The sequence below is a fragment of the Colias croceus genome, chromosome 9 (assembly GCF_905220415.1).
Source record: "Colias croceus chromosome 9, ilColCroc2.1".
NCBI lineage: Eukaryota > Metazoa > Arthropoda > Insecta > Lepidoptera > Pieridae > Colias > Colias croceus.
In genome coordinates, this window is record NC_059545.1 from 9999149 (window position 1) to 10010000 (window position 10852).

The following is a 10852-nucleotide window of genomic DNA, read 5'->3' on the forward strand; positions in this document are numbered from 1 at the left end:
TGAGTTCTTATCGCGTGCAGTTGAGTTCTAGAGTTCCTGATACTTTTTAGAAATAGTTCTGGCGTTTTTACCTGAAAAAACGTCATTTGAAAAAATAACTTAGCAGAGCATTTTTAGCGGATCAAAAAAATAATGTGAGTTCTTATCGCGTGCAGTTGAGTTCTAGAGTTCCTGATACTTTTTAGAAATAGTTCTGGCGTTTTTACCTGAAAAAACGTCATTTGAAAAAATAACTTAGCAGAGCATTTTAGCGGATCAAAAAAATAATGTGAGTTCTTATCGCGTGCAGTTGAGTTCTAGAGTTCCTGATACTTTTTAGAAATAGTTCTGGCGTTTTTACCTGAAAAAACGTCATTTGAAAAAATAACTTAGCAGAGCACTTTAGCGGATCAAAAAAATAATGTGAGTTCTTATCGCGTGCAGTTGAGTTCTAGAGTTCCTGATACTTTTTAGAAATAGTTCTGGCATTTTTACCTGAAAAAACGACATTTGAAAAAATGATCTGCCAACTTCCCGTACTAGATAATTTTTAGCGGATCAAAAAAATAATGTGAGTTCTTATCGCGTGCAGTTGAGTTCTAGAGTTCCTGATACTTTTTAGAAATAGTTCTGGCGTTTTACCTGAAAAAACGACATTTGAAAAAATGATCTGCCAACTTCCCGTAGCAGAGCATTTTTAGCAGATCAAAAAAATAATGTGACTTCTTATCGCGTGCAGTTGAGTTCTAGAGTTCCTGATACTTTTTAGAAACAGTTCTGGCATTTTTACCTGAAAAAACGACATTTGAAAAAATGATCTGCCAACTTCCCGTACTAGATAATTTTTAGCGGATCAAAAAAATAATGTGAGTTCTTATCGCGTGCAGTTGAGTTCTAGAGTTCCTGATACTTTTTAGAAATAGTTCTGGCGTTTTACCTGAAAAAACGACATTTGAAAAAATGATCTGCCAACTTCCCGTAGCAGAGCATTTTTAGCAGATCAAAAAAATAATGTGACTTCTTATCGCGTGCAGTTGAGTTCTAGAGTTCCTGATACTTTTTAGAAACAGTTCTGGCATTTTTACCTGAAAAAACGACATTTGAAAAAATGATCTGCCAACTTCCCGTACTAGATAATTTTTAGCGGATCAAAAAAATAATGTGAGTTCTTATCGCGTGCAGTTGAGTTCTAGAGTTCCTGATACTTTTTTGAAATAGTTCTGGTGTTTTTACCTGAAAAAACGACATTTGAAAAAATGATCTGCCAACTTCCCGTAGCAGATCATTTTTAGCAGATCAAAAAAATAATGTGAGTACTTATCGCGTGCAGTTGAGTTCTTTACCCGATTGTCTCAATAAGTGCTATAATAAAAAAAATAAGAACGTGTTTTATTACAGAAATCATTTACTTTTTACATTTCCTAATACGATATTGGAATTATATACAATTCCGAGGAAGGCTATACATTTCCTAGGATATCTTTGCATTAAATAGTTAATTAAACAACATTTTATACATTTCCTAAATGGTATCAGAATTGTACACATTTCCTAGGATTTGTATACAATTCCTTGATTTCATACATTTGCGATAACATAGTATATATGTTAACGGAAATGTATGTTATCCGTCATTCTATAAAATTCCTAGGAAATGAATGTAATTTCTAAAATCGCACGGAAATGTGTGAAAATCATTTTTTCAAATGTCGTTTTTTCAGGTAAAAACACCAGAACTATTTCAAAAAAGTATCAGGAACTCTAGAACTCAACTGCACGCGATAAGTACTCACATTATTTTTTTGATCTGCTAAAAATGATCTAGTACGGGAAGTTGGCAGATCATTTTTTCAAATGTCGTTTTTTCAGGTAAAAACACCAGAACTATTTCTAAAAAGTATCAGGAACTCTAGAACTCAACTGCACGCGATAAGAAGTCACATTATTTTTTTGATCTGCTAAAAATGCTCTGCTACGGGAAGTTGGCAGATCATTTTTTCAAATGTCGTTTTTTCAGGTAAAAACGCCAGAACTATTTCTAAAAAGTATCAGGAACTCTAGAACTCAACTGCACGCGATAAGAACTCACATTATTTTTTTGATCCGCTAAAAATGCTCTGCTAAGTTATTTTTTCAAATGTCGTTTTTTCAGGTAAAAACGCCAGAACTATTTCTAAAAAGTATCAGGAACTCTAGAACTCATTTGCACGCGATAAGAACTCACATTATTTTTTTGATCTGCTAAAAATGCTCTGCTACGGGAAGTTGGCAGATCATTTTTTCAAATGTCGTTTTTTCAGGTAAAAACGCCAGAACTATTTCTAAAAAGTATCAGGAACTATAGAACTCAACTGCACGCGATAAGAACTCACATTATTTTTTTGATTTGCTAAAAATGCTCTGCTAAGTTCACGGACATATAAGATCGGAACTTTATTTACTGGGGAAAGGCGATTTACCGTTTTGAACACTTCACAGCGAGCGTGACGGAGAGACCGTCATAAAATGAATCATACAATTAGCATTTAGCAAAAGTATTTATAATTTTAAGTAGGTAGGTAGGTCATAGGTACTCCGTACTACCTATCTTATTTTCCAGACGAGTCATTCAAGTCCATAAAGGTACTCCATAAAAATGAAATAGGTATAGGTAGGTACCTAGGAAACCGTTGAGCAGATTTTGATAGTTAAGATATGATGATAGCAGATATACCAATATTAGGTTCAACTTATAGACTACCTACCTACATGTTTTTGCCAAAATAAATAGGTGTTTATAGGTAGTTGACGAGATTTAAAAGAAAATTCACGAATTTTGTAAACTCAGACTATACTAGACTCACACCAAAAAAATTTCATTCATGTAATCTTTGACAAGTGTTTATGAATTGTCTTTTTTTTTTAACTGGTACTATTAATACCGTACGTGTACTCCAACATAACATTATATTGTGTTATTTTTTGGCTAATAACACAATATAATGGATTAGTTCTATTGTGTTATTAGCATGGACCAATATCTACTCAAGTGGACTGACAATCGCCATAGTAAACAACGTAATTCGTTTCTCAGTTCCCAATTTTGTCGATAGATGTCACTCGCAGTAGCACTTGGCATTTTTTATAATTGAATGGTTCTTGTCATACCAAAGACGTAATTAAAATCGTTTAAGAACTAGATGTCGCCATAGAGCTTTAAGTTGGTTTAATGCTCTAAGAGATGTCGCTACTAAAAAAAATCAATGTGCCAAATTTGTGCCAAATAGTATCTTGACATATGTTAAACACTAAATAAAATCATAGGCAAAATATTATTTTTATTTACATAATTCAAAGTCCCTAAATAAAAAAAGATAAAATAATTAGAAAAAAAAATTACATAATAATTATTATTTATTACCTTTATAGTTTATTTGTTACAAATTATTTCTTGTGGCATTACTTTTAAATGCTATTTGTTTTAGTTTCAATTTATTTTTTTATAAAAAGATTTTATAAGCGTAAAATAATACTTTCTTGATTTTTGTATTTTGACTTTTGAGTAAACGAAACACTTTGGAAACACTAATGACGGTTAGTTTGACCGACAGATTTAACTATTTTTCACTTCGTTCATCGCTGTTCGAGAGTGACTTCTTGACCACCATGGACCAATATGGCCACAGGCATGCCACAGAGTAAGTAATATAGGTAATACAGGCCGTAACTGAGCGCGAGCGCAGTATTACGATAATGTATATTGTACTACTGTGGCGCGACTTCATTTGGAAGCCGTATTTAGAACAATTTTAAATAATTCGTTGTAAAAAAAAATACACATTTGTTACTAAAATTTTATTATAATATTCTTAAATATTATACACTTACTAATGTAGGCACAAACAAAATAAAAAATACCACGCATTTTAAAACAAAAATCACGCGGAACTATTTCGAAAAACTTAATAAGACATATTTTTTTCGTACTTCTGAAATCAATATTCCGGCTATAATCAGTCTAGGGCATGAACGCTATTAACTAAAAACTAAAATAAAAATTCAAAAACACCCGATTTTTTAAAACAACGCCCTCTAGATGTAATAATTGAAAATCGATAGTTTTCTGTTTCCTTAGTTCTAAAATTGGTCACTAGTGGCGCTTTTAAAACTGCAAATTAAATAATAAGCTCAAATCAGAGCGCCATCTAGTAATAGTCTGAAATTTTAGTGCTACGATCTCTAGTATGGCGATTGTCAGTCCAATGGTTATTAGCCAGAATACTTGAAAAGGTTAATTCATCACTATCACTACATAGTATAAAAGAAAGTCGCTTTCTCGGTCCCTATGTCCCTATGTCCCTTTGTACGCTTAAATCTTTGAAACTACGCAACGGATTTTGATGCGGTTTTTTTTAATAGATAGAGTGATTCAAGAGGAAGGTTTATATGTATAATAACATCCATTAAATAGTGGAGAAGTACTGTTATTTTTGAGGTTTCTAATGTGATGTCGTAATTCGTAAATAATTACATTTTTTCCGCTTACATTGCAAACGCAGGCCGAACCCTACGAGTTTTATCAAAATAATGTACTAAGTATTGTACACATTCAAGGTCTACAGAAAATTCCATGATGGTATATGTCTATCTCTTATGGATAACCCACAATAACTTTTTTTGTCATTTACTTTTTACGACAAATAATAGCTAATTTTCGAAGCGATTTTAACCAATACAGCATTAATCCTTAACCAATTAAATACCTTGAATACATTGTTCATTTAATATAGATCTATATGGCCCTTTACACCGCATGATTGAAGTGAATATTTTCGAAGATATTACAGATTTAAAAATTATGACGTAACGCTTGCGGCGCGGCGGTACCGGCCGAAAGCCATTGCACCCGTGCGAAGCCGGGGCGTGTCGCTAGTAGAATATAATTGTACAAATTCAACAAACTGCACCATTGCAAATAATACTCATTATCTATTAATTGATCGAGTTAGGCTACAGATTACCTATAATATTATCTAAAAAGAAATATTTCTAATAACTAAAATATTCGTTTAGACTGGGACTTTGCATAGCATTTGCCTCGGTTTGCCTATAATTCGATACCAAACATTTTGTTTATTTTCATTAGGTATTTTACTTATCTTATAATTATTGTTTCGTTTATTTTAAAGTAAGTAAGTAATATTATTATGTTACAGATTGAGCTACTATGGATGTTGTGATGTCGGATGTTTTACCATTAAGGATTAAGGTAATAATTAGTGGCGGACAATATCAATAAATCACACTTTTTCTGGTAATGTCATTTTTGGGTACCTACCTAGTTGTTATATCGCTAATAGTTATAAAGACAAGGGGACTGTGGTCGCCTAAATAGTAAATTGTTCCATCTTTACGTAAATGACCTTGTTGTCGTACTCAGCAATATGCGTGTTGGTTGCCGGATCGGAGGTATATGTTAATATGTAGCAACATAAGCTATGCCGATGATATGGTATTGCTGGCTCCGACTGCAAGTGCCATTTCTGAGATGCTCAAAGTCTGTGAGACATATTATGTCACTGCTCACGGCTTGCTTTATAATATTGTGTCTAAATGTAAATGCATTGTTTTTGGGGACATTGGCAAGCATAGAAAATGTGAGTCTGATATATCTATATATCTCTTAACGCGATAACAGTAGAGTTTAAGTATCTCGGACACATGCTAACTGATGTCCTCTGTATAGAGCGTGAGCGTAGGGCATTGGCGATCCGAAGTAATATGTTGGCCCGTAGATTTCCCCGTTGTAGAATTCCAGTGAAAATCACGCTTTTTAAAGCCTACTGTCAGAATTTGTACACGGTCTATGGTTTGACTATTCATTCTGATAGTTTACGAGTCATGTATAATAATGCGTTTAGAATGCTGTTTGGACTGCCTCGCTACTGCAGTGCGCCTGGAATGTTCGCTAATTCGCAAACTGACGATTTCTGGGCGATAATACGCAAAAAATAGCGTCTACTTTTGATAGAGTGCGGGGCAGTCGCAACGGTCTCATGATGGTAATTTCGGAGAGATATATGTCATCTTTATATTTTCGGTTTGATGGCATTCAAATGCTTTATAAATATAAATTTATAAAGAATAGAAAAAAATTCGATCACGAGGCGGGACTCGAACCCGCATCCTTTCGCGCCATTCCGGGGCGGATGCCTGACCAACTCAGCCACTCGTGACCCGCCAGAGCAATCGAATTTATTCTATTCTTTCAGTTTTATGTGTCTAAAGGACACACCGCGCGCCATCTATTGAGATGATTAACAACCATCTCAACCAATATGAAGCACTTTTCAGTGAATACAATATTGTAACGATGGAACACAACCTTTTTTTTTGTAGAATTTATATTTTCGGTTTTATGGCATTCAAATGCTTTATAAATATAAATTTATAAAGAATAGAAAAAAATCGATCACGAGGCGGGACTCGAACCCGCATCCTTTCGCGCCATTCCGGGGCGGATGCCTGACCAACTCAACCACTCGTGACCCGCCAGAGCAATCGAATTTATTCTATTCTTTCAGTTTTGTGTCTAAGGGACACACCGCGCGCCATCTATTGAGATGATTAACAACCTTCTCAACCAATATGAAGCACTTTTCAGTGAATACAATATTGTAACGATGGAACACGACCTTTTTTTTTGTAGAATTTATATTTTCGGTTTTATGGCATTCAAATGCTTTATAAATATAAATTTATAAAGAATAGAAAAAATTCAGTTAAAGTTAATCATCTCAATAGATGGCGCGCGGTGTGTCCCTTAGTCAACTGATGTAGGTATATTTACCTACTAACATTAGCTTATAAGTCACGTACTAACATTAATGGTAGGTACTCTGTCATCTAATTGTTTAAATAAATAAAATAAATTGCCCTTCTCGATCTACAGCCTAGCATCACAGCTAGCATCCTACAGAAAAACATTATCGGCTGAATGCTGATGAAATTATGAAGAATTGCATTAAAATTGAATGAGTCTGGAGATTTCACTCCATCATCACCAACTGGAGTATGAGGGCTATATGGTACGGGAGCTAGCAACGTTTAAAAAAAGTCATTTTAGTATAGTTGGGTTTTTGATATACTGTTTCTCTTGCTATTTCGGTTAGAGTCCGGGCTGTCTGGCTGGCGGTAGTGGTTGCGTTTATTAGTGCGCACAGGAAAATATACTTAACTTTAAAGTCATTTATTAACGCGTAATTTTTAATCTTTTGCCTTTAGATAGATCCATCAGACATAAATTTTTTGTTGCAAGACGTTTTTTGCGTTGTTAAATAGGTGCCATACGCAATTTTTTATTTCAAAATAACTAAAATGTCATCGAAATAAGTGAAATCACATCAACATGAGTCTGCTTAAAAGGTAAGTAATAACTTTATTACTTATATTATATTATCCTTTTTTAATACTTATATTGAATAATTTGTAAACTAATATTTTTAATAGATGGTTTCATATTTATTACACTTTTGGGTATAAATATGAATTTGATGATATTTGGTTTTTATCAAGTTTACATTAACGTCCTATTTGAGTTTCGTTGGGAAAAGAAGGCACCATGGTAAATTGTTGCAAAAAATTGTAAATAGTAAAATGAATATTATAATATATAGTATAAGTAACACAGTGATTACTTATCCTTCACGGGGACTCATCTTGATGGAATTTCACTTATTTCGATGACATTTTAATTATTTTGAAATAAAAAATTGCGTATGGCATCTATTTAACAACGAAAAAAACGTCTTGCAATAAAAAAAATATGTCTGATGGATCTAGCTAAAGGCAAAAGATTAAAAATTACGCGTTAAAAAATGACTTTAAATTAAGGATATTTTTCTGTGCAGATAAGATGCGCACTAATAAACGCAACCACTGCGGCCAGCCAGACAGCCCGGACTCTAACCGAAATAGCAAGAGGAACAGTATATCAAAGAACCAACTATACTAAAATTCTCTCTTATCAACGTTGCTACTTGCTACCTAGCCTATACCAATATAAATGATATAAAACCTTTATACATGCTGTGCCGCGCGGTTTCACCTGCGGGCGAACTCGCGGGCAATATCAAGTATTTCTATAGCTCACGTATTATTCTGATGTACCTATCACTACATAGGTAGTATAAAACAAAGTCGCTTTCTCTGTCCTTATGTCCCTATGTATGCTTTTAAAGTACCAACGGATATTTATGTGGTTTTTTTAATAGGAAGGTTTATATGTATTATATTTCATAACGCTAACAATAATAGGAGCGGAGCAATGTGGGTATTAAACCGTGGGGCACAGCTAGTATTGCATTAACTAAACTTTATATATTATTAAAAACTAGGTTTCCGCCCGCGGCTTCGCCCGCGCAGTCAAAGCAAAACCCGCATAGTTCCCGTTCCCGTGGGATTTCCGGGATTGCGTCATTTCCCCGGGATAAAAAGTAGCCTATGTCCTTTCTCGGGTATCAAAATATCTCCGTACCAAATTTCATGAAAATTGGTTCAGTAGTTTAGGCGTGATTGAATAACAGACAGACAGACAGAGTTACTTTCGCATTTATAATATTAGTATGGATAGTAAAGAATAGCATTATTGCTTTGCAGGAGTTAGTGAATGTTGTTCAGAAAAGTGATCCCGCGGACGTCGAGGACGCTCTGCCGGGCTGGGTGCGGCGTTGTCTGCTCCACCTGGTGACCGGACACGCCGACCCCTCACCAGAGGTATACTTTCCAATTAAATGCAATATAATAAAATCAATCTGTGCTCTAAGACGTTGCTTCATACCTCCTCGCGTTCGTGAGCAAAAGAGACTTGACAGACGGACAGACAAGGAAGTGATTCTATAGAGGTTGAGGTTTTTCTTTTGTTTTGCTAGAAAATAATTTAAGAAAAAAGAGCAACTTTTAGACTACAAGCCGGTATAGGAAAAAAATATGGGTCATTTGAACCACCAGGTGACCTATCTAGAACGATAGAAGAGCATAAAATAATAAGATTCAGCACTATGCCGTCACTTGTAACTTTGTAAGCTGTCCAACTGAGTGCAGATGAGAATTCGAAAGTACAGGTAGACTCGGTAAATTTTGGTCATATATTTTTGTACGGCATTCTTAACCACCGATAGATCCAATAAAAATAATAAGAAAACGCTCAGTGCCGAACAAAAATGGTGGTCCACAAAGTCGAAATTTTTATTTAATTTCCGAGAGTTACCGGGGTAAATTTGGTCATTTGACCATGTACGGCATCTGTGTCATACTATTTCAATACTGCTTTTAATCCATTATTCCGCAACGCCGTACAAAAATCATGGGGACAAGGGGAAAAATCGAGAGTTGCAATACCCTCTCTTTCCCCACTCCAGGGGGTCATTTGACACAACACGAAATAAATTTATTTTTAAAGTATTTTATGCATAGATAATATTTTTTCATATGCCGTACATTTTCGTTGGTTCAAAGGGGAAAAAACTGAAAAAGAAAAAATCCATTTAACGAAATGTAAGGTGAATTTTGCTTTATATTTTGATAATAAAATATAAATATACATTAATATTAAGAAGCTCGAGGTGGTTAATTATCACGGCCTTGGAAAGTCGGAGTCAGGTGGAATGGACTCCGTTAAATTGATGAACTAATAAAGAAGCTATGAACGAAAAGATGTGAATTTTATGCAATCAGCCCATGAATACAGGTAAAGTCACAAGCAAATGCTAGTAATATATACATATTCAAAATGTACAAGGCGCTTTCAAATGATACCAAACACGGCATATTTATCTTAACTTAATTTTTTTACTCTGTATGTTTTGTCCGCTAGAGGGCGCCACATTAGATTTTGTGAAACCCCATATAGACTTTAGCTAGCTGGTCGCTGGTTATCCAGCGAACAATTCAGACGCTTCTAATAATATGTCATTTGTCGAATTCTGATAAGTAGTTTAGAAGTTACGAGGGACTAGATAATGTTTTGGAACCGAAGCCGTACTTTGTCAAATGATTCCCTAGAGTGGGGAAAGAGAGGGGATTGCAACTCTCGATATTTCCCCTTGTCCCCATGATTTTTGTACGGCGTTGCGGAATAATGGATTAAAAGCAGTATTGAAATAGTATGACACAGATGCCGTACATGGTCAAATGACCAAATTTACCACGGTAACTCTCGGAAATTAAATAAAAATTCCGACTTTGTGGACCACCATTTTTGTACGGCACTGAGCGTTTTCTTATTATTTTTAATGGATCTATCGGTGGTTAAGAATGCCGTACAAAAATATATGACCAAAATTTACCGAGTCTACCTGTACTTTCGAATTCTCATCTGCACTCAGTTGGACAGCTTACAAGTGACGGCATAGTGCTGAATCTTATTATTTTATGCTCTTCTATCGTTCTAGATAGGTCACCTGGTGGTTCAAATGACCCATATTTTTTTCCTATACCGGCTTGTAGTCTATTTGTAAATACATACCTACGTAAATTTACAGAAATCGACTTATTGGAATGACAAGCCAGATCTTCTTATACAAACCTTTCTCGAATCATTGCAAACTGGTAAGTATATACAGGGTTTTTTTTAAAGTGTTTTTACTTATTTAAATTTACACACGCTTTTCTACTCGTATTATGTGTTTGTGTGCATCAAGTGTTTGATTTAGTATCAACGACTGCGCGTACTATGATCTATTTGTCCATACATCACTAAGAGTCTAAGAGTGATTTAATTCATTTTTATACAGTGATGATTCTCGTACAATACCTATGTATACTGTTTTGACTTTTAGTATCAAATCTGTTATTGTCGTAAAATAATCTGGCAATACTGTCATGTCATGGAGTA

The 10852-nt window shown here is 34.6% G+C and overlaps 1 protein-coding gene across 1 annotated transcript in view; it reads left to right on the plus strand.

Moving 5' to 3' along the window:
- Window positions 1-10852, plus strand: part of LOC123694584 — a 77018-nt gene that overhangs the window by 6824 nt on the left and 59342 nt on the right. The window contains exons 2-4 of the mRNA XM_045640051.1: window positions 5175-5227; window positions 8617-8733; window positions 10500-10566. Coding sequence (XP_045496007.1) covers window positions 5186-5227; window positions 8617-8733; window positions 10500-10566 — 226 coding nt within the window. The 5' untranslated portion in view covers window positions 5175-5185. The remainder of the gene's footprint in view (window positions 1-5174; window positions 5228-8616; window positions 8734-10499; window positions 10567-10852) is intronic.